Here is a 25,327-nt window from a genome sequence, read left to right as displayed (position 1 = left end):
TCCTGTAGAAACATTGTTCATTCCTGTAGAAACATTGTTCTTTCCTATAGAAAAATTGTTCATCCCTATATAAACATTGTTCATTCCTATATAAACATTGTTCATTCCTGTAGAAACATTGTTCTTTCGTATAGAAACATTGTTCATTCCTGTAGAAACATTGTTCTTTTCTATAGAAACATTGTTCATTCCAGTAGAAACATTGTTCATTTCTGTAGAAACATTGTTAATTTCTTTAGAATAATTGTTCATTCCTGTAGAAACATTGACTAATAGACATGATTCAACTCTGCAACATAATTACAGTCAACATGATATTAATAATCTCTTGCAATACAGTAAATGTGACTAATAAGAGTTCCTAATCATCAGTCCTCCCACACTTGTTGCTCTGCGCTGCCTTAAATGCCTTCAACCTTGCAATGTGCACCGCCTTCTCTTCCATGGCAGCACCAAGAGGAGCAGCACCAAGAGGAGCAGCACCAAGAGGAGCATCTGACACATAAAACTACAGCAGGTATGCACGCCCACACTATCATGTCATCCTCTCAGTCAGGGCTGTATTTAACCATAGGGCTGGGCCAATGCTGCCAACACTCGTCCTGTAACACACAGGAAGTGAACAATGGGTTTTTTTCCCTTGTTGTATTATTGTTGTGTTGTGTTGTGTTGTGTGCAGCACTTTGTCGCCACTTGTGTTGTGTTGTATGCAGCACTTTGTGTCACCACTTGTGTTGTGTTGTGTGTAGTACTTTGTCGCCACTTGTGTTCTGTTGTGTGCAGCACTTTGTGTCGCCACTTGTGTTGTGTGTAGCACTTTGTGTCGCCATTTGTGTTGTGTTGTGTGTAGCACTTTGTCATCCCACTTGTGTTGTGTGTAGCACTTTATGTCGCCACTTGTGTTGTGTTGTGTGTAGTACTTTGTCGCCACTTGTGTTGTGTTGTGTGCAGCACTTTGTGTCACCACTTGTGTTGTGTTGTGTGCAGTACTTTGTGTCGCCACTTGTGTTGTGTGTAGCACTTTGTGTCGCCATTTGTGTTGTGTTGTGTGTAGCACTTTGTCATCCCACTTGTGTTGTGTGCAGCACTTTATGTCGCCACTTGTGTTGTGTTGTGTGCAGCACTTTGTGTCGCCACTTGTGTTGTGTTTTGTGCAGCACTTTGTGTCGACACTTTTAGTGTTGTTATATTTAGCTCTTTATTTTTCCACTTGTGTTGTGTTGTGTGCAGCACTTTGTGTCACCACTTGTGTTGTGTTGTGTGCAGCACTTTGTGTCGCCACTTGTGTTGTGTTGTGTGCAGCACTTTGTGTCGCCACCTGTGTTGTGTTTTGTGCAGCACTTTGTGTCGCCACTTGTGTTGTGTTGTGTGCAGCACTTTGTATCGCCACTTGTGTTGTGTTGTGTGCAGCACTTTGTGTCGCCACCTGTGTTGTGTTTTGTGCAGCACTTTGTGTCGCCACTTGTGTTGTGTTGTGTGCAGCACTTTGTGTCGCCACTTGTGTTGTGTTGTGTGCAGCACTTTGTGTCGCCACTTGTGTTGTGTTGTATGCAGCACTTTGTGTCACCACTTGTGTTGTGTTGTGTGCAGTACTTTGTGTCACCACTTGTGTTGTGTTGTGTGCAGCACTTTGTGTCGCCACTTGTGTTGTGTTGTGAGCAGCACTTTGTGTCACCACTTGTGTTGTGTTGTGTGCAGTACTTTGTGTCGCCACTTGTGTTGTGTGCAGCACTTTGTGTCGCCACTTGTGTTGTGTGCAGCACTTTGTTTCGCCACTTGTGTTGTGTGCAGCACTTTGTGTCGCCACTTGTGTTGTGTTGTGTGTAGCACTTTGTGTCACTACTTGTGTTGTGTTGTGTGCAGCACTTTGTGTCGCCACCTGTGTTGTGTTGTGTGCAGCACTTTGTGTCGCCACTTGTGTTGTGTTGTGTGCAGCACTTTGTATCGCCACCTTTGTTGTGTTGTGTGCAGCACTTTGTGTTGCCACTTGTGTTGTGTTGTGTGCAGCACTTTAATTTAAAAGCTCTTCTCACTCCGGCGCCTACCAAAGGCATGCGGTAAATTTAGGCCTGCGCTTATAAATTTGAGTGTGATGTAAGGATACCATCATGAAAAGCACATTTAAATGATAAATGGGTTGTACTTGTATAGCGCTTTTCTACCTTCAAGGTACTCAAAGCGCTTTGACACTACTTCCACATTTACCCATTCACACACACATTCACACACTGATGGAGGGAGCTGCCATGCAAGGCGCCAACCAGCACCCATCAGGAGCAAGGGTGAAGTGTCTTGCTCAGGACACAACGGACGTGACGAGGTTGGTTCTAGGTGGGATTTGAACCAGGGACCCTCGGGTTGCGCACGGCCACTCTCCCACTGCGCCACGCCGTCCCTAATTTAATAAAAAAACTTTATTATGGTCTTACCTTTACTTATAAATGAAGTCCATGCGCAGCTCCCTCTGATCAAAAGCATCGATAACTTGTTTATAGAAGTCTTCCTTATCTTTCTTCAGTTTTAAAAGTCTCTCTGATTCGATGGAGATCTTCCTTTATTGCCTCCTGCTTCGATTGAAAGTCCAGTTTGGAAAACTGTTTTATTTTAGATATGTAATCCTCCATGTTAAAAGTGCAAGCGAGAGGAAAAAATAATGAACGATCGCTGCTCACTCTTGCTGCTTGTTGTCACTTCTTCTGCAGCCGAGTTGTCGCAAGATAGATCACTAGCGCCCTCTACCACCAGGAGGCATGAGTCATTTAATTACTGATATTTGACACACGCAGCTACGGTATATTAATAAAACATAGCTGCTTACTGTTCTTTTTAGCATATTCAATAGCTTGGACCTTAAATCCTACTGAATAGCTCATAATCTTCTTCCCTTTATGCGATTTCAAATTATTGAAGTCAGCCTCCTCTTTTTTGAAAATGATGACAGGGGAAGTGTCACTCGTGACGTGACGAGTTTGACCCGGCGGAAATTTTAGGCATATGCTAATTATTTGGCGAAACGAGTTTGATGCGGCAGTATTTCTAGGCAGACGCATACTATATACCCGGCGGCAATTCCAGGAAATATGGTATTCTCTTTTTATTTACCATTTACACAAGGTGACAACTTCACTGGGTTTGGGCTTTGTACTTGACAGTAAAAGTTGACTCAAGTTCACTTTGTCAGTCTTGCCCCTGACAGTTTGTTTGTGTTTTACTTTTTCCTCTGTGTGTTTAGTATTCGCTGTCTTTAGTTCCTATCAGCGCTCTTATTTTGTCTCTTTCCTGTTTTTTTTCTCTGTGCGCTGATTGGCGCCTTGCCACACCTGGTGTCAATCAGCCCACTCCTATTTCTACCTGCTTTTGTCCTCCAGTAAGGGTTGGATTATTGTCGCTCTTGTCGTTGCTACCTGTCGTGTCGTATCCTATCGTGTCAATGCAGTGTTGCGGTAAGTTATATTTGATACTGGTTTGTAGCTTATTGTCTTTTGTTCCCTGCTTCCAAGTTTGTTTTCAAATTATAAGTACGACTTCTGTTTTTTGCTCGATACCTGCTGGCTTCCACGCTAGGCCTTTTTGTTTGTTATCCGCCCACGTGCGCGCTTTTGGTTTGTACCCTTTGTTTGTTTTTCATCTTAGTGTTTCACATTAAATCATGTTTTCTCACTCCATGCCTGCCTCCTTCTCTGCATCTTGGGGTTTGTCACAAACTAACTCTGACACACTCAGTCAAAGCAACAAGATGACCTGACTTAGTTAAGTTGAGACAACAAATATTTCTTGACGGCGTTTGGACAACATCTCGGAGAAGATTTCCGCCCTGCAAGGCGAAATTCGGATCAATTTGAGAGCCGGAGCAGACAACTGGAGGAGACCAACCATTGGAACATGTCTGCTGGCCATACTTGCCAACCCTCCCGGATTTTCCGGGAGACACCCGAAATTCAGCGCCTCTCCCGAAAACCTCCCGGGACAGATTTTCTCCGGAAAATCTCTCGAAATTCAGGCGGACCTGGAGGCCACGCCCCCTCCAGCTCCATGCGGACCCGACTGACATGTCGACAGCCTGTTTTCACGTCCGCTTTCCCACAATATAAAGAGAGTGCCTGCCCGATGACGTTATAACTGTAGAATGATCGAGGGCGAGTTCTTGGTTTCTTATGTGGGTTTATTGTTAGGCAGTCTCATTAACGTCCTCCCAGCGCGGCAACAACACACAACAACAGCAGTCACGTTTTCGTCTGCCGTAAACGGCAATGTTGTGACACTCTTAAACAGGACAATACTGCCATCTACTGTGCATGCATATGTGACAAAAACATCTTCAGTGATGATATTTTTAATTCAAGTACCCCCTAATCAGAGCAATGCATTTTTGGTCGGAAAAAAAAAAGATAAAGAAGTAAAATACAGCACTATGTTATCAGTTTCTGATTTATTAAATTGTATAACAGTGCAAAATATTGCTCATTTGTAGTGGTCTTTCTTGAACTATTTGGGAAAAAAAGATATAAAAATAACTCAAAACTTGTTGAAAAATAAACAAGTGATTCAATTATAAATAAAGATTTCTACACATACTGCGATGAGGTGGCGACTTGTGCAGGGTGTACGCCGCCTTCCGCCCGATTGTAGCTGAGATAGGCACCAGCGCCCCCCGCGACCCCAAAGGGAATAAGCGGTGGATGAAGGGATAGCTGTAAATATACTCCTCCCCTCTTAACCACGCCCCTCGCCCAACCGCCGACCACGCCCCCCACCCCCAGCCAACCCCACCTCCCGAAATCGGAGGTCTCAAGGTTGGCAAGTACGCTGCTGGCCCTGAACAAAACAATCCTTATTTACAATTCGGCTCCCTCTGCACTGGCCTCGGCAAGGTCAAGCTGTAAACACCCCAGTGAGAGCATCACAGCGAAAGACGCTGTGAAAACCCTTCCCCCTTCATCGTATACACCCAGGGTGTTTGACTCTGTTCCGTGACTTCCAGACTCATGACGACTAGCACGCCTTCACCCTTCAGTCTTCCTGTTCTGTAACCGTTCTTACAATTCCGTTCTAGTTGTCAGACTTCCTGGCGAAGACGAAGATGGAGGACTCCTCAAACAAGATGAGCAGCCAGCAGGTCCCGTGTGCGTCTGATGGAAACACGGCCGGAAGACGCTCCACTCTCAAGGTGGCGACGGCGCGACGCCGCGAATCATTTGCGGAATCTTCTACACCTTCCTGTGTTTTCCAGATGTTCATCGCGGCGTTGTCCTTCGCCTGCTTCTGCAACACCCTGACAGGAACCTTCGTGAAGAGCTCCATCACGCAGCTGGAGCGGCGTTTCGACCTCTCCAGCTCGCACGTGGGACTCATCGACGGCAGTTTCGAGATGGGTACGAATCCGCCCCGATCGTTTTGCAACACGAGAGCCACTTTTTTTTGCGTCCTCTTCCCATGTGTCGCTTGGCGTTTTCCCGGAGGAAGGCAACTTGTTGTTCCTCGCTGCCGTCAGCCATTTCGGCGCCAAGATGCATCGGCCCAGACTGATCGGCGGCGGCTCGCTTCTGATGGCGGCGGGCGCGCTCTGCACCGGACTGTCGCACTTCATAATGGGCCCGTAAGCTAACTCCTATGTACCCCGACTGGACACTTCATTAGGTACACCTGCACGAGGTCCACGCCAAAGTCTGCACTCAACAGGACTCAGACTTAACTGAGCCTGCATCTGACCTTGAATACAAACCCTGTTTCCATGAGTTGGGAAATTGTGTTTGATGTAAATATAAACGGAATACAATGATTTGCAAATCCTTTTCAACCCATATTCAGTTGAATATGCTACAAATGACAAGATATTTGACGTTCAAACTCATAAACTTTATTTTTTTTTGCAAATAAAAATTAACTTAGAATTTCATGGCTGCAACACGTGCCAAAGTAGTTGGGAAAGGGCATGTTCACCACTGTGTTACATCACCTTTTCTTTTTAGCAACACTGAATAAACGTTTGGGAACTGAGGAAACTAATTGTTGAAGCTTTGAAAGTGGAATTCTTTCCCATTCTTGTTTTATGTAGAGCTTCAGTCCTTCAACAGTCCGGGGTCTCCGCTGTCGTATTTTACGCATCATAATGCGCCACACTTTTTCGATGGGAGACAGGTCCGGAGTGCAGGTGGTCCAGGAAAGTACCCGCACTCTTTTTTTTTTACAAAGCCACGCTGTTGTAACACTTGTCTTGCTGAAATAAGCAGGGGCGTCCATGATAACATTGCTTGGATGACAACATATGTTGCTCCAAAACCTGTATGGACCTTTCAGCATTAATGGTGCCTTCACAGATGTGTAAGTTACCCATGCTTTGGGCACTAATACACCCCCATACCATCACAGATGCTGGCTTTCGAACTTTGCGCCTATAACAATCCGGATGGTTATTTTCCTCTTTGTTCTGGAGGACACCACGTCCTCTGTTTCCAAATATAATTTGAAATGTGGACTCGTCAGACCACAGAACACTTTTACACTTTGCATCAGTCCATCTTAGATGAGTTTGGGCCCAGCCAAGCCGGCGGCGTTTCAGGATATGGGTTTGGCTTTGCATAGTAGAGTTTTAACTTGCACTTACAGATGTAGCGAGCAACTGTAGTTACTGACAGTGGTTTTATGAAGTGTTCTTGAGCCCATGTGGTGATATCCTTTATACACTGATGTCGGTTTATGATGCAGTACCGCCTGAGGGATCAACTGTCCGTAATATCATGGCTTACGTGCAGTGATTTCTCCAGATTATCTGACCTTTTTGATGATTTTACGGACTGTTGATGGTAAAATCCCTAAATTCCTTGCAATAGCTCGTTGAGAAATGTTGTTCTAAAACTGTTCGACAATTTGCTTACAAATTGGTGACCCTCGCCCCATCCTTGTTTGTGAATTACTTAGCATTTCATGGAAGCTGCTTTTATACCCAATCATGGCACCCACCTTTTCCCAATTAGCCTGCACACCTCTGGGATGTTCTATATAAGTGTTTGATGAGCATTCCTCAACTTTATCAGTATTTATTGCCACCTTTCCCAGCTTCTTTGCCCCTCTTTGCTGGCATCAGATTCTAAAGTTAATGATTATTTGCAAAAAAAAAAATGTTTATCAGTTTGAACATCAAATATGTTGTCTTTTTAGCATATTCAACTGAATATGGGCTGAAAAGGATTTGCAAATCATTGTATTCTGTTTATATTTACATCTAACACAATTTCCATACTCATACGGAAACGGGGTTTGTAATACACACTGACTGGTATACACACACAGTTACAAAACTTTTATTATGTGTACATTACAGTTGCAAAACATGTATTATGTCTACTTTACAGTTACAAAATATGTACTATGTCTATTTTGCAGTTGCAAAACATGTATTATGTCTACTTTACAGTTACAAAATATGTACTATGTTTATTTAGTAGTTGCAAAACATGTATTATATCTACTTTACAGTTACAAAACATGTATTATGTTTACTTTACAGTTACAAAACATTTCTTATGTCTACTTCACAGTTACAAAACATGTTTTATGTCTACTTTACAGTTACAAAACATGTGTTATGTCTACTTTACAGTTACAAAACATGCATTATGTCTACTTTGCAGTTACAAAACATCTATTATGTCTACTTTACAGTTACAAAACATGCATTATGTCTACTTTGCAGTTACAGAACATGTATTATGTCTACTTTACAGTTAAAATACATTTTTATGTCTACTTTACAATTACAAAACATATATTATGTCTACTTTACAGTTACAAAACATGTATTATGTCTACTTTGCAGTTACAAAACATGTGTTATGTCTACTTTACAGTTACAAAACACTTTACAGTTACAAAACATGTATTATGTCTACTTTACAGTTACAAAACATTTATTATGTCTACTTTACAGTTGCAAAACATTTATTATGTCTACTTTACAGTTGCAAAACATGTATTACGTCTACTTTACAGTTACAAAACATTTATTATGTCTACTTTACAGTTACAAAATATGTATTATGTCTACTTTACAGTTACAAAACATGCATTATGTCTACTTTACAGTTACAAAACATGCATTATGTCTACTTTACAGTTACAAAACATTTATTATGTCTACTTTACAGTTACAAAAAATGTATTATGTCTACTTTACAGTTACAAAACATGCATTATGTCTACTTTACAGTTACAAAAATTTATTATGTCTACTTTACAGTTACAAACCATGTACTATGTCTAATTTACAGTTACAAAACATGTATTATGTCTAATTTACAGTTACAAAACATGTATTATGTCTACTTTACAGTTACAAAACATGCATTATGTCTACTTTACAGTTACAAAACATGTATTATGTCTACTTTACAGTTACAAAACATGTTATGTCTACTTTACAGTTACAAAACATGTTTTATGTCTACTTTGCAGTTACAAAACATGTTTTATGTCTACTTTACAGTTACAAAACATGTATTATGTCTACTTTACAGTTACAAAACATGTATTATGTCTACTTTACAGTTACAAAACATGTGTTATGTCTACTTTACAGTTACAAAACATGTATTATGTCTACTTTACAGTTACACGACATGTATTTGCAGTTACAAAACATCTATTATGTCTACTTTACAGTTACAAAACATGCATTATGTCTACTTTACAGTTACAAAACATGTATTATGTCTACTTTGTCAGGCTTGCCCCTGACAGTTTTTCTATGTTTTAGTTTTTCCCTCTGCATTTGTCTTTGTTTCTTTTCTGTGTGTGTGTAGTGTTTCCTGTCAGCCTTCCTATTTTCTCTGTTTCCTGTGTTTCTCCCTGGGCGCTGTTTCCCCTCTGCTGCGGCTGATTGCCACCTGGCCACACCTGGCGTCAATCAGCCCGATTCCTATTTGTAACTGCTTTGCTCCTCCAGTCAGTGCTGGATTATTGTCACGTATTGCATGTCGCTTCTGTATTGTATTGTCGCTCCTGTCGTGTCGTGTTTTTGCTAGCTTCCATGCTTAGCTCCTTTTGTTTGTTATCCGCCTCGTGCGCGCTTTTTGTTGTACCCCTTTTGTTTGTTCTTGTTTAGTTTTAATTAAATCATGTTTTCTTATTCAACGCCTGCCTCCATCTCTGCATCTTGGGGTTCATCACAAACAAACTCTGACATACTTTACAGTTACAAGACATGTATTATGTCTACTTTGAAGTTACAACACATGTGTTATGTCTACTTTACAGTTACACGTATGACTCGGTGATCCCGGCTTCCCAGAATGCGAGTATGAGCTCTGTCGCCTGTGCCAGTCCAGAGAAAGATGTGTCTGAGTGGAATGTGAGGGCAGGAAACACAACAGCAGGTACCACTCATTACTTACCACGTCTCTATAGTCCCACACTCTCAGCCTCTGGTGTGTCAGATGAAGCTTCTTTGCTATGCTTCAAGTTGAAAACAGTAAAAGAAGCTAAAGAAAGCTGCTTGAACACAATATGCTGGCTCTCTTTCAACTATTCCTGGAATGTATGACTTGGACTTGCTTCCAAGCCCCTACAGTGTAGACTAGTAGTCGGGTCTACACCTTTATTCCCAAAGGTCACTTATCCAAGTCCTTGTCCGGGGGAAACAGTTCTTACACACTGGACTTACTTTGGAAAGTCCAAGTTCATGTTTTTGATTCTAGAAACATGCACACGGGTGTGAAGACTACGTTCACCTGCCTGGCTTTTGGTGCTTGCTCACTGTCGTACTAAGTAGAGTCGGCGAAAACCTCCCGCAGATGCCCGACAGGTCTCGGTTTTAAGGCAGTGCTTCTGAACCGTGAAGCCGCCCATTGTTGGGCCGCATAGGGATTTTACCATCTACGGTCCGTAAAATCATCAAAAACTTCAGAGAATCTGGAGAAATCACTGCACGTAAGCGATGATATTGCGGACTTTTGATACCTCAGGCGGTACTGCATCAAAAAATGACATCGGTGTGTAAAGAATATCGCCACATGGGCTCAGGAACACTTCATAAAACCACTGTCAGTAACTACAGTTGGTCGCTACGTCTGTAAGTGCAAGTTATAACTACTATGCAAAGCCAAACCCATTTATCAACAACACCAAGGAATGCCGCTGGTTTCGCCGGGCCCGAGCTCATCTAAGATGGACTGATGCAAAGTGGAAAGGTGTTCTGTGGTCTGACAAGTCCACATTTCAAATTATATTTTGAAACAGAGGACGTGGTGTCCTCCAGAACAAAGAGGAAAATAACCTTTCGGATTGTTATAGGCACAAAGTTCAAAAGCCCGCATCTGTGATGGTATGGGGGTGTATTAGTGCCCAAGGCATGGGTAACTTACACATCTGTGAAGGCACCATTAATGCTGGAAGGTCCATACAGGTTTTGGAGCAACGTATGTTGTCATCCAAGCAACGTTATCATGGACGCCCCTGCTTATTTCAGCAAGCCACGTGTTACAACAGCGTGGCTTCGTAAAAAAAGAGTGCGGGTACTTTCCTGGCCCGCCTCCAGTCCAGACCTATCTCCCATCGAAAATGTGTGGCGCATTATGAAGCGTAAAACACGACAGCGGAGACCCCGGACTGTTGAACGACTGAAGGTCTACATAAAACAAGAATGGGAAAGAATTCCACTTTCAAAGCTTCAACAATTACTTTCTTCAGTTCCCAAACGTTTATTGAGTGTTGTTAAAAGAAAAGGTGATGTAACACAGTGGTGAACTTGCCCCTTCCCAACTACTTTGGCACGTGTTGCAGCCATGAAATTCTAAGTCAATTATTATTTGCAAAAAAACTAAATGAAGTTTATGAGTTTGAACATCCAATATCTTGTCTTTGTAGTGCATTCCACTTAATATGGGTTGAAAATTATTTGCAAATCATTGTATTCTGTTTATATTTACATCTAACACAATTTCCCAACTCATATGTAAACGGGGTTTGTATGATGAACAAACAAAGTCCCAATCTAAACTTTGACAAAAGCAAACAATGGCCAGATGGTCTTCAGAATATGGTGGAATTATGACGGGGACAACTATGAACAGCGAGAAGCCGGCAAGGATTTCAGATCTGTCCTCAGCTACCAGGATTTCAAATATAATCCAAAATGGTTGATAGTTCAACAGTACTGTATTACGGAAATCCTACAACTCATCAATCCTTGTTCATTCGCGCACTCCCCATTCTTTGTGTTTGTGCAGCCTGCCAAAAAGAAGCCGGTTCCAATATGTGGATCTACGTGTTCCTGGGGAATGCACTGCGGGGGGTCGGAGATACTCCCGTCACGCCACTCGGCATATCGTACGTCGACGACTTTGCTAAAGCTGAAAACTCTGCCTTCTACATCGGTATCATCTTCGTCTCTAAGTTAAGTCTGCATGATCAGAGGCTCCGTTACTTTGATCTTTCTTTCATTGACAGCTTGTCTCCAGACCGTTGCTCTCCTTGGGCCCGTGTTTGGCTACCTCTTAGGGTCCTATTGCGCCAATATATATGTTGACATTGGCTTTGTCGATATGGGTGAGTGGTCATTTTATGAGACAGTATAGTAGGTGTGAACCCCTTTTAAAACCGTCTCGTCTCTCCCAGGAACGGTGAATATCTCTCCCAACGATGCCCGCTGGGTAGGAGCATGGTGGATGGGTATGCTCGTATCTGCAGGACTGCTTTTTATTTCTAGCCTTCCCTTCTGGTTCTTCCCCCGCTCCCTTGCCTCACCAGAGGTAGAAGAGCCCAAGTCTACCGTGGAAGAGACTCCAGATGTCAGAGCAGATTCCCCCAACGACAACAATCCAGCGGAAAAACTACCCGAAATCGCCAAAGGTATGACTGAGCATCACTCAATATTTTTGTTGCTCTTTCTTAAAAATGTCAGCAATTAAATGTTTGTGGGACGGTTGGTAGAACGGCCTGGTTCGATCCCCAGCTTCTGCCATCCTAGTCACATCCTTGAGCAAGACACTTCTCCCTTGCGCCTGATGGGTTGTGGTTAGGGCCTTGCATGGCAGTTCCCGCCATGAATGGGTGAATGTAGAAATAGTGTCAAAGCGCTTTGAAGGTAGAAACGTGGTATATGAGTATATAGCCCATTTATCATATTTTTCCTCGACCCTTGACCAATCGCAACAGAAAATTTTTTTGGGAAAAGGAGGCTCCCATATCAGAGTGTGTTGGCCTACAGTAGAATTATGGAGTATTCTATGAAAAGTAACTTACAATAGGATCCAATATCATTCGAATGAAATCAATCAATCAATCAATGATTATTTATATAGCCCTAAATCACTAGTGTCTCAAAGGACTGTGCAAACCACAACACAAACCACTAAACTTGAGGTGCACCACCAGCTTTCTACATAATAATTTCTGAGCTCTAGTTTTTTCTGTAAACCATGGGGTACGCCTTTTTGGAGCCTTTTTTAACTTCAGCGGTGCTATAAACATGAGTCTGAACCTCGAATTTTATAAGGTAATGATCGGACATAACTTTAGTATACGGGAGTATCATAACTTTGGAAACGGTGATACCCCTGACGAGCACTATGTCTATCATATTACCGTTGCAATGCGTGGGTTCATTTATTATTTGTGTAAGACCACAGCTATCAATTATAGTCTGGCGCGCCACGCATGGTGGGTCTGATTGGGTAGTCATATGGATATTAAAGTCCCCCATTATAATTATATTATCGGCGTGTGTCACTAGATCAGCAACGAACTCTGATAATTCATTGACAAAGTCCGAATAGGGCCCAGGGGGGCGGTAGATAACAGCCAGGTATAGAGGCAGCGGTGTGACAGACCTCATAGTAAGCACCTCAAACGATTTATATTTATTATTTATGTTAGGACTAAGGTTAAAGGGGACGGGCAATATGTGCATACGTACAGTTAGGAGGAGATGCCTCATTTAGCGCAAAAAAGTCGTCTGGTTTAAGCCAGGTTTCGCTAAGACCGATGACGCTGAGATTGTTGTCTCTGATGACTTCATTAACTCATAACGTTTTGGGAAATGCGCACCATTGACCCCCCTTTAAAGCCACCCAGTAACCTCATTACTTTGGTCTTGACTTGTCGTCCCCTCTAGGGTTTCTTCCCTCGCTGAAGCACTTGCTCTGCACTCCCGTCTACTTCCTGCTCGTCTGCGGCAACACTCTGAAGTTCAGCTCCCTTATTGGCATGCACACCTTCAATGCCAAGTATGTCGAGCAACAGTTTGGACAGTCTGCATCCAGAGCCAACTTCCTCATAGGTAAAAACTAGCACACTCAACTACTGGTGCTGTAATGTGCTGAAACTGACCGATGGAGAGTGGTATAACTAAACCAGGTACTGACTGACATGGAGATTGACCAATAAGAGAGTTCCTCCGAACCTGTGACTGTTGTACTCAACCAATGACTGGTGACGGGGGATGTTCTCATTCATCCATTTATTGTATTCTCAGGGCATTGAATCAATTAGAACTGGATTATTCGGTTTGTCCACGAAGACATTTGGCCTGTCATTGAGGCAGGCTTCATGAGTTCATGCTCAAATACTTGATAGGACAGCTCTAGTCTGAACCAAAGACTACATTTGCTGCTTAAACACTAGATAAGAGAACTCTAGTCAGACTGGAGACTGACCAAAGACTAGATAAAGCCAGCTCCCGATTTTGAGTATGATCTGCTGCTTGCAGACTAGACAGGACAGTTATAGTCAGACAAGAGACAGACTACAGGCTACCACAGAACCACATGAACTGAAAAAGTCTACACCAGTTTTGGAGCATGAACTGATGCTAAGAGACAGGAAAGGACAGCTCTAAGCTGTTGTCAGTCTCAAGTTTCTCCAGGTTGAATAGAGCAAGGGTGTCCAAACCCCAGTCCGCGGGCCAAATTCGACACAGGTTCAATTTCCAGGTTGTGAATTCATATCAAATGTAAATACCCAGGGTTCTGACAGGTGGCAGATTTGTTAATGATCATAATGTGTACTTTCTTCAAATCACAAGCACAGCAACTACTTTTTTGACCCAATCCAAGCAACCTTTCCTAGTCATGATGCAGGAAAAAAAATTAACCAGCAAACAAAAAGTCAACACATCTGCTCACTGAAATTTGTGGATATGATAAAAAAAAAAATCCCATCACCATAAACAAATCGAAAAAAAAATAAACCTATTTAAATCCATTGCAAGGCATGATGGGGAAAAAAATGCAAAACAGTCTCCACACGTATTCATGTTTGACTTTTAGCTGCTTGATATTTATGTTTGATCACAAAACTTTAATGAAGTCGTCACGGAAGTAAACAACGTAGGAGTTAAACTTTCTCTTATTATTTCATTATAAGAATGATTAATTATATATATATATATATATATATATATATATATATATATATATATATATATATATATATATATATATATATGTATATATGTATATATGTGTATATATATATATATATATATATATATATATATGTATATGTATATATATATATATATATATATATATATATATATATATATATATATGTGTGTGGAAGGGGCGTGATCCACGCGTCACCTGTGGGTGGGGCATGTGCAGGAGTGGATAACAGGTGAGTGGATATCTCAGCTGGAACGAGCCATCTAACCACCTGTCTCTTTATTAGCAGCGTTGGTGACCGCAGCAAAGGGCTGAAAAGCCAGAGGGAAACCAGAAGGCGAGAGCGGAAAAGGGGGAAAATACTTTTGCACGTTGAAATTACAAACATTGTACACTTGGCAACACGCTTGGCCACAGTTTCTTGGTCCTGAAAAGAAGCCTGCGACACAGAACTGTCACATTTGGCGCCCAACATAGGGCGGCAAATGTGACAGTTCTGTGTTTTTTCAGCCCCTTGCTGCGGTCACCAACGCTGTTAGTAAGGAGACAGGTGATTAGATAACTCGTTCCAGCTGAGATATCCACTCACCTATCATCCGCACCACAGCCGGCTCCTGCACATGCCCCGCCCGCAGGTGACACGTGGACCACGCCCCTTCCCCAATATATATACACACACATCAGTTGACTTTTGGCCCCCCTATAGGTTTTTTTGTAAATAGGTTACATGGTCAATCACAACTGCCGGTATTGCATACAGAGTGATCATTAACTGATGAAGCCTGTCCCACTTTGACTGAAGATGAACTAGACTTGAGCTGTGCTATCTAGTATTTGAGTCCGAACGGGTGAAGCCTGAGTAGATTGAATACAGACTCGAGCAGTCAAATCTAGTCATTGACTGTGAACCAATGAGGACCGCTAGTCTGATTACAGATTGACTATAGACTTGAGCTGTCCTATCGTGTATTTGAGTGTGTATTGGTGAAGCCTGCGTAAGCCCGAGTAGACTGAACACAGACTGGAGCAGTCAAATCTAGTCATTGACTGTGAACCAATGAGGACTGCTAGTCTGAATACAGATTGACTATAGACTTGAGCTGTCCTATCTAGTATTTAAGCGTGAACTGGTGAAGCCTGAGTAGATTGAATACAAACTTGAGCAGTCAAATCTAGTCATTGACTGTGAACCAATAAGGACCGCTAGTCTGATTACAGATTGACTATGGACTTGATCTGTCTTATCTAGTATTTGAGAAGTGAACTGGTGAAGCCTGCTTAAGCCCGAGTAGACTGAACACAGACTGGAGCAGTCAAATCTAGTCATTGACTGTGAACCAATGGGGACTGCTAGTCTGATTACAGATTGACTATAGACTTGAGCTGTCCTATCTAGTATTTGAGCGTGAACTGGTGAAGCTTGCTTAAGCCCGAGTAGACTGAACACAGACTGGATCAGTCAAATCTAGTCATTGACTCTGAACCAATGAGGAACGCTAGTCTGATTAGAGATTAACTACAGACTTGAGCTGTCCTATCTAGTTATTGAGCTCAAACTCTCAGACGTTTTTGGATTCTTCTTCAGGGGTGCTGACACTGCCTGCCATTGCCTCGGGGATCTTTCTAGGAGGGGTGGTAATGAAGAGATATAAGATGAGTGTGGTGTCAGGGGCTCAGTTCTCTCTGGCCGTGTCCTTCTTGGCGTACCTGCTCATGTTGCTGAAGTTTGGCACCAGGTGTGCCAACACACCCGTGGCTGGACTCACCGCCTCATACAATGGGTCAGTGCTAAATCCACAACACACTTCTCTCTGGTATACAAATATTATTCTCCTCTACCAACAGGACGCCAGGGGTGTTATATGGCAACCAAGCACTCTTTTCAGAGTGTAACAGTAACTGCTCATGCTCGCCACACCACTGGGACCCCGTGTGCTCAGACGGCGGCATCACCTACGTCTCTCCATGCTTGGCCGGCTGCCTCCGCTACAGCGGCTACGGGAAACATACGGTAGGACTACACTCGCTAGTCTTTTGTACATAGTCATGTTGTCATCACATGACTATGTTGCACACCTCTTGTTATCACGTTGCAACTATCCGGCCACGGATCGTGACAGTACCTTCCCCTTGAGGACAGATTCCAGATGTCCACAAAAAAAAAAAAGGTTCAAGAGTCATAGGAGGGTGGAGGAAGGACTTGGTGGTGGGTCGCCAGGCCAAGTGTCCCCGGAACCAGTAAGGGAGAGTCAGGTGGCGGTGACCCATTGAACGCCGCTGCAACTGGTGAGGCGGGCGACCACAGAACGGCCACATCATTGGCCGACGAGGAGGTGGACGCGAGTGACGCCAGAACCTCAGCAGCCTTAGAGTTCTACGCCCAATGCGTGGTGGTCGCAGCTGTTTGCGCCCAGGGTGTCCATTAATTGAACCCTGAGAGGGAGCCGCATACAGGCATCTGATGGCCGCTTGTGCAGCCGGCCAGCTGTAGGTCGTGGAGGCGAGGAAGGAAGGTGGTGGCGCCGTGGGAAGGCCTGCCGGAGACGAGGAAGGTGGCGGCGCCGTGGAAAGGCCCGCTGGAGACAAGGAAGGTGGTGGCGCCGTGGGAAGGCCTGCCGGAGACAAGTAAGGTGGCGGCGCCAAGGGAAGGCCCGCTGGAGACAAGGAAGGTGGTGGCGCCGTGGGAAGGTCTGCCGGAGACAAGGAAGGTGGCGGCACCGTGGGAATGCCCGCTGGAGACAAGGAAGGTGGTGGCGCCGTGGGAAGGCCCGCCGGAGACAAGGAAGTTGGGGGCGCCTTGGTAGGGCCTGCCGAAGACGATGAAGAAGGCGACACCTCAGGAGCCTGAGCGGTGCAGGAACAGGAACTGGAGCTTGCCTCGGTGCAGGAACAGGAACTTCAGCTTGCCTCGGTGCAGGAACAGGAACTGGAGCTGGCCTCGGTGCCGTAACTGGTGCCGGCCAAGGGAACGGAACTGGTGCTTGCTGAGGTTCCAGAACTGGTGCCTTGGAGCAGGTGCTAGCCTTGGAGCAAGTGCAGGTGCAAGTGCTAGCCTTGGAGCGGGTTCAGGTGCTAGGCTTGGAGCAGGTTCAGGTGCTAGCCTTGGAGCAGGGACAGGTGGCGGGGAGGATGGCCTCTTCAGGCCCACCTGGGCTGAGGTTAGCTGTAGCCTAGCTGGAGGTTGTGGCTTAGCACATCAAAGAACAGGTGGTGGTGGTCAGGCAGGAGGTAGCAGCCTGGCTGGGCGCAGCTGTGGGGGCGCTGGCCTTTCAGGAGGTTGCGGTTTGGCATGCCGAAGGACTGGTGGTGGTGTCTGAGCCGGAGGTTGCTGCCTGGCTGGGCGCAGCTGTGCCACCCCACGAGCACAGTTCCCCCTCCTCAAGAAGCGGATACCAGACGTGTTCTTTGTGGTCTGGAACAGTCTTTAAGGGTGGGTGGGGGGTGGTCAGGAGAGGGGTAGACCCCTCCCCCTCTGATTGCCCACTAAGTCTCTTTCCACTCCCCACCTGAGATTGTGTGGGAGGCCAGGAGGAAAAGTCTGTGACGTGGGCGGGTATTGTGTCATAGGGGGCGGAGCTTGGAAATTAGGAGGCGGATGGGACTGACAAGATGTAAATAAATAAAAAATGTTCTGATAATGTCTTATTATAGAATTCAATTCTTTAGGGGGCGGCTGCCAAAGGGAATCAAAAGGTAGAAAAAAAAGTCCTGGTTTTTGACGTCATCAGAAGTGGGCGGAGTGACGTCATCGTTACCGGAGTCCATCTGGCTCATAGCCCAGTCGGTGAAGTGTTTGGCAAAATGAGAGAGGGGATTACCTCAGGAATGACTGGGCTGTTTGTCACCTGCTGTATTCCGGAGGAGGAGATTGCGAGAGCGACGCATCCTGACGGCGAGGCGAAGTTCTTCTGGACGGCTTCTGCCTTGGGCCGAATGGAGTTGATGTGGACCAAGGAGCTGTTAGGACCCCACATCAAGTTCTGGCGCGGAGAGTCTCTGCTTCCACCGCCTTCAACACCCTCCACGTACCTGGGTCCACTTCCTCGACGTCCGTTTTGGGGCAACTTTATGCTGCTGGCGTCAGTCTGTTACGAGGGGGTCGCATCTTTCTGCGGGGTGCAGACGGACAACTCCGGACAAGGAGTGAAAGGTAGGAGATGATTTATTTCTAATAAATCATACACCGTGGGTACAAACAGATAAAACCAAAAGCTATGCGTGCCGATCGCACGGGAAGCTAAGGTAAAAACCTAGAGCAGGAATCATGAGCGAGGAAACAAGAAGACCATAGTAACTGCTGCATTCAGCAAACAACAAAGCCAGACCGAGTGTGATGAGCTCTCTGATGGGTTCACCAGAGGCAGGTGAACCCATCTAATCCCGATAGAAACCAAAACAAACCCAGAGGTGCACAAAACTGGAACAAAGGGAGTCCAAAACTAACAGAACATAACTAAACAAAACATGATCTGGCCCAAAATCATGACAGCTCCAGAGTCCAGTGCCGACGTGCTTTACACCACTGCATCCCACACTTTCCATTGGACTTGGTGATGTGTGGCTTAGATACAGCTGCTCGGCCATGAAAACCCATTCCATGAAACTCTCTGCGTACTGTACGTGGGCTAATTGTGAGGTCACGTGAAGTTTGGAGCTCTATAGCAAGTGACTTTGCTGAAAGTCTTTGCACTATGCTGACCCTCTCTGTCAGTTTACCTGGCCTACCACTGGGTGGCTGAGTTGCTGTTGTTCCCAAACTCTTCACTTTTCTTACAATGAAGTTGACTTTGGAATATTTAGGAGCGAGGAAATTTCACGACTGGATTTGTTACACGGGTGGCATTCTATGACAGTTCCACACTGGAAATTGCTAATTGTTCATTTTTTTTCAGCTCATTTTAACAGCGTACACTTAAGACTCATATACCTTGGTACCTGACACACCCTGATTGTTAGCATGCTAATGTTTGCATGCTAACTCTTCTCACTTGTTTTGCCACTATTAACCTCAGAGTCATATAACTTGGGATGTTAAATATGTTAACTGTTAGCATGATAAAATTAGCTTGCTAGCATACTAACACTAGCATGGTATTTTTTTTTGTGCCAACGTTGCTTCCGTACTCGTCTGACTCATATAACTTGGTATTTGACACATGCTAACTTTTTTTTTGCAAAATTTACAAAGGTACACTTCAGAGTCCTATTGTCAGAGTCAGTTTGTGATGAACCCCAAGATGCAGGGAAGGAGGCAGGCATGGAGTGAGAAAACATGATTTAATTTAAAACACTAAGACAAAAAACAAACAAAGGCTACAAGCAAAAAGCGCGCACGTGGGCGGATAACAAACAAAAACGCCTAGCGAGGAAGCTAGCAGGTATCGAGCAAGAAACAGAAGTTGTACTTATAATATGAAAACAAACTTGGAACCAGGGAACAAAAGACAATAAGCTACAAACCACTATAAAATATAGCTTATCGAAACGCTGCATTGACACGATATGATACGACACGACACGACAGGTAGCAACGACAAGAGCGACATCGACAAGACAATAATCCAGTACTGACTGGAGGACAAAAGCAGGTACAAATAGGAGCGGGCTGATTGACACCAGGTGTGGCCAGGTGCCAATCAGCTGCAGCTGAGGTGAAACAGCGCTCAGGGAGAAAGACAGGAAACTAACAAAATAAGAGCGCTGACAGGAACTAAAAACAGGAAATACTAAACACACAGGAAAACATTAGAGCACAAACAAACTGTCAGGGGCCAGCCTGACACCTATAGCTTAGTATGTGCCGCCCCCTAATTGTTAGCACGTTAATGTTTGCACGCTAACTCATTTTGCTTATTTTGACACTTTCAACCTCAGAGTCATATAACTTGGTATGTTATATAAACGCTAACTGTTAGCATGACAATGTTAGCTTGAAAGCAATAGCATGCTAACTTTTTTTTTGCCAATTTTGCCGCCATACACCCCTGAGCCATACAACTTGTTACTTGACACATGCTAGCTTATTATTGCTAATTGTACAAGTCATATAACTTGGCACTGTCACGCTTGCCACTGACAGTTTGTTTGTGTTTTAGTTTTCCCTCTGTGTGTGTTTAGTATTTCCTGTTTTAATTTCCTGTCAGCGCACTTATTTTGTCTGTTTCCTGTTTTTTTCCCTGTGCGCTGTTTTCCCTCAGCTGCGGCTGATTGGCACCTGGCCACACCTGGTGTCAATCAGCCCCCTCCTGTTTGAACCTGTTTTGTCCTCCAGTCGAGGGCTGGATTATTGTCCTGTCGATGACTTCCGTATTGTCATGTCGAGCGGTAAGCTATCTTTCGGTATCTGTTTGTAGCTTACTGTTTTTTGTCCCCTGCTTCCGTTTTGTTTTAACTCTACAAGTAACGACTTCTGTTTTCCTGTTTGCTACCCGCTAGCTTCCACGCTAGACCCTTTTTGTTTTTTCTAGCTTCCCTGTTAAGGCCCTTTGTTATTTCTGTAGCTCTCATGCTACCCCTTTTGTTTGTTCTTGTTTTAGTATTTATATTAAAACACATTTTCCTGCAAAATTCCTCCCTCCTTCTCTGCATCTTGGGGTTCGAACCCCACCTAACTCTGACAGGCACGAGACAAGTCGGAACTGATAGCATGCCTACTTTTGCATGCTAACTCTTTTTGCCTATCTTGCCACTTCAAACCTCACCTTTTACAAGCGTTCACCTCAAATAACTTGGTCGTCAATGGACGTCCGAAGACGGGCGAATGTAATCTGGCATTTGTGATCTACCGCCAAGCAGGTGTTCGACAATTGCACCTGCGTGTCCGCCGCCTCCCCGGCGGGCAGCAGCACGTCGGTGAAGTTGGGGCAGTGCCCTCGGGCCGAAAGCTGCAGTGGCAGTTTCAGCTCCTACATGGCAGTGTCCGTTCTCAGCGCCTTCATCAGCTCTCTGGGCATCACACCTGTGTACATGGTGGTCATCAGGTGCGGCAGCTCACATATTGCACCTGAGCTATTGTCCAAATTGTCGCCATTTAAAAGGTTGAAATCTCATTTTCTCTTGCTGCTTGTTACAGATGCATTTCCCCAGAGTTGAAATCCCTCGCCTTGGGCTTGCAAACCATGCTCTTCCGAGCTCTTGGTGAGCTTTATAAATAGACGATGACATCATCATATTTACAACGTGTAGTAACACTAAATAGACGATGACATCATCATAACGACATTTAAAATGTGTTGCAACTTTCTTCAGGCGGGATTCCAGCCCCAATTTATTTTGGAGCTTTTATTGATTCAACTTGCCTGAAGTGGTCGGTGAAGAGATGTGGAGGCCGAGGAGCATGTCGCCTTTATGATAACAACATGTACAGGTATGCACCTGGATACAGTATTTAAAATGAAATATAAATAATGTTCCAACAGGGGAACATTAGCGTAACATGGGGGAGCATTGGCATAACACAAGGGAGCATTAGCGTAACACAGGGGAACATTAGCATAACACGGGGAACATTACTGTAACACGGGGGAACTTCAGTGTAACACAGGAGAACATTAGCATAACACGGGGGAACATTACTGTGACACAGGGGAACATTAGCGTAACACAGGGGAACATTGCTGTAACACAGGGGAACATTAGTGTAACACAGAGGAACATTAGTGTAACACAGGGGAACATTAACGTAACACAGGGGAACATAAGCATAACACGGGGGAACATTAGTGTAACACAGGGGAACATAAGTGTAACACTGGGGAACATTAGTGTAACACAGGGGAACATTAGCGTAACACAGGGGAACATTAGCGTAACACAGGGGAACATTAGTGTACCACAGGGGAATATTAGCATAACATAGGGAACATTACTTTAACACGGGGGAACATTAGTGTAACAAAGGGGAACATTAGTTTAACACTGGGGAACATTACTGTAACACAGGGGAACATTAGTGTAGCACAGGCGAACATTAGTGTACCACAGGGGAACATTACTGTAACACAGGGGAACATTAGTGTAACACAGGGGAACATTAGTGTACCACAGGGGAACATTAGTGTAACACAGGGGAACATTACTGTAACACAGGGGAACAATAGTGTAACACAGGGGAACATTAGTGTAACACGGGGGAACATTAGTGTAACACAGGGGAACATTAGCGTAACACAGGGGAACATTAGTGTAACACAGGGGAACATTAGTGTAACACGGGGGAACATTAGTGTAGCACAGGGGAACATTATTGTAACACAGGGGAACATTAGTGTAGCACAGGCGAACATTAGTGTACCACAGGGGAACATTACCGTAACACAGGAGAACATTAGTGTAACAGGGGAACATTAGTGTACCACAGGGGAACATTAGTGTAACACAGGGGAACATTAGCGTAACACAGGGGAACATTAGTGTAACACAGGGGAGCATTAGTGTAACACGGGGGAACATTAGTGTAACACAGGGGAGCATTTGTGTAACACAGGGGAACATTAGTGTAACACAGGGGAACATTAGTGTAACACAGGGGAACATTAGCGTAACACAGGGGAACATTAGTGTAACACAGGGGAACATTAGTGTAGCACAGGCGAACATTAGCGTAACACAGGGGAACATTAGCGTAACACAGGGGAACATTAGTGTAAAACAGGGGAACATTAGCGGAACACAGGGGAACATTAGTGTAACACAGGGGAACTTTAGTGTAGCACAGGGGAACATTAGCGGAACACTGGGGAACATTAGTGTAACACAGGGGAACATTAGTGTAACACAGGGGGAATATTAGCATAACACAGGGGGAACATTAGCGTAACATTAGTGTAACAAAGGGGAACATTAGCGTAACACCGGGGAACATTAGTGTGACACGGGGGAACATTAGTGTAAAACAGGGGAACATTAGCGTAACACAGGGGAACATTAGTGTAACACAGGGGAACGTTAATGTAACACAGGGGAACGTTAGCGTAACACAGGGAAACATTACTGTAACACAGGGGAACATTAGTGTAACACAGGGGAACATTAGTGTACCACAGGGGAACATTACTGTAACACAGGGGAACATTAGTGTAACGCAGGGGAACATTAGTGTACCACAGGGGAACATTACTGTAACACAGGGGAACATTAGTGTAACACGGGGGAACATTAGCGTAACACAGGGGATCATTAGTGTAACACAGGGGAACATTAGTGTAGCACAGGGGAACATTAGCGTAACACTGGGGAACATTAGCTTAACACAGGGGAACATTAGTGTAACACGGGGGAACATTAGCGTAACACAGAGGGACATTAGTGTAACACAGGGGAACATTAGCGTAACACAGGGGAACATTAGCGTAACACAGGGGAACATTAGTGTAGCGCAGGGGAACATTAGCGTAACACTGGGGAACATTAGCGTAACACAGGGGAACATTAGCGTAACACTGGGGAACATTAGCGTAACACAGGGGAACATTAGCGTAACACTGGGGAACATTAGCGTAACACAGGGGAACATTAGTGTAACACTGGGGAACATTAGTGTAACACATCCTGTCACAAATAAAATGTAAATGAGGTTTTGTATTGTTATTTTCTTTAAATAATCCTCATTTTCATATGCAAATGTTGACATTTATGCATTTTTTTATTTATTTTTTACAGTTTGGTCTTTCTGGGTCTGGTGAGCGCCATCAGCGGTGTTTCCTTTTTCTTCACAATGGCCGTCATAGTCCTCCTGCGGAAAGACTTGCCGAGGGAAGACGGTGCGCTGAGGGGGATTGAGCTTCACCCCACGGCCGGCGTGATGGAGGACCCGCTCAGTGCCAAGAAGGTTCTCGGGGAAGTGGACCACGGCCTCACTTCTGAACCAAACATTGTAAGAGTGGACGGAGAACATAATGCCCGCCAAGAAGAAAAGGCCCAAAGTTCCGCAAAGAAAAGAACATTTGTGAAAATAACTCATTTAAGAACAAATCATTCCGAATAAGAAACTTATTTTTGCTTGTCTTATAAACCTTGTGTGCCTTTTTCTTGTGTTCAAACTGCATCCATTCAAATGTGAACAAGCTTCTCTCCTCTCATGGAATGTTTTAAACAAAATAAAGCAAGAGCGGCGATGTTGTGTTTTGCTCACAATTCTCTAAATTCATGATTTTACAATGATTTATACGGAAAGATTTTTATAAATGTTTATTTAAATACCATAATTGCTTCCTGTGGTGGGGGCGTGGCCTGCGAACCTGCCGCGGAACGGGGTGTGTCAGGACCGGCCTCAAAGACAGCGACAAGTGCGTAGATGGCCCAGGTGGGCCTTGTTATCTAATCACCGGTCGCCCTTATTAGCAGCAGCCGTGAGGAAAGGAGTAGTGGGAGTTGGAGGTGCTGCTGAGGGACACAGAAGCAGAAAAGACACTTTGCTGAGAAGCAAAAGACTTTGCACCATTTGGAAAAAATAAAACAGTGTTATACCCATAATTCCAGACTCTCCTGGCAGTGTGTGGTGGTCTGCAGAACCCACTAGAGAGCAACATCTACATTTACAAACTGTGTCTGTAACAGGGCAGTAAAACGGCTGATCAAACCAAACAGAAGTCATGATCATGGACCCACTAGCTGCGGAAGCTATCTCTCCAATCAGCTAAACAGACTCAATAACTCCACGCTGACGTTTTGGTGAGTTTGCTGAGGAATTTGTGAAGTGAAACAATACAAAAAGAATGTTTATTGTAAGTTAATAATACTAACACGGACATAAACGTGTTAGCATATTAGCTTATGCTAGTCCCACTAGCTTCATTACATCATGATAGCACATACAAATATGCATGAAAGCACTCCTACACACGTCACACATGGGACACTTTAGTAAGTAAAAATGTGTTGTAGTTATATTGTAAAACTTACAAACCCCGTTTCCATATGAGTTGGAAAATTGTGTTAGATGTAAATAT

At 44.2% G+C, this 25,327-nt stretch overlaps 1 protein-coding gene across 1 annotated transcript; it reads left to right on the top strand.

Moving 5' to 3' along the window:
- Positions 1 to 449: 449 nt before the first annotated feature.
- On the top strand, positions 450 to 24,486 carry LOC133560991 (solute carrier organic anion transporter family member 1C1-like). Its single transcript, XM_061914101.1, has 15 exons — positions 450 to 517; positions 5,054 to 5,167; positions 5,231 to 5,372; positions 5,464 to 5,596; positions 9,253 to 9,371; positions 11,223 to 11,369; positions 11,443 to 11,541; positions 11,611 to 11,844; positions 13,109 to 13,273; positions 15,964 to 16,159; positions 16,224 to 16,389; positions 21,174 to 21,358; positions 21,451 to 21,515; positions 21,627 to 21,744; positions 24,039 to 24,486. Exons 2-15 carry the CDS (start codon positions 5,081 to 5,083, stop codon positions 24,361 to 24,363), a joined length of 2,181 nt encoding a protein of 726 aa, XP_061770085.1. The 5' UTR covers positions 450 to 517; positions 5,054 to 5,080; the 3' UTR covers positions 24,364 to 24,486.
- The last annotated feature ends 841 nt before the right edge of the window (positions 24,487 to 25,327 follow it).

The sequence above is a fragment of the Nerophis ophidion genome, linkage group LG10 (genome assembly GCF_033978795.1).
Source record: "Nerophis ophidion isolate RoL-2023_Sa linkage group LG10, RoL_Noph_v1.0, whole genome shotgun sequence".
Lineage (NCBI taxonomy): Eukaryota > Metazoa > Chordata > Actinopteri > Syngnathiformes > Syngnathidae > Nerophis > Nerophis ophidion.
The sequence above is the reverse complement of the archived record's forward strand: the minus strand, read 5'-3'. Positions and strand labels throughout refer to the sequence as shown.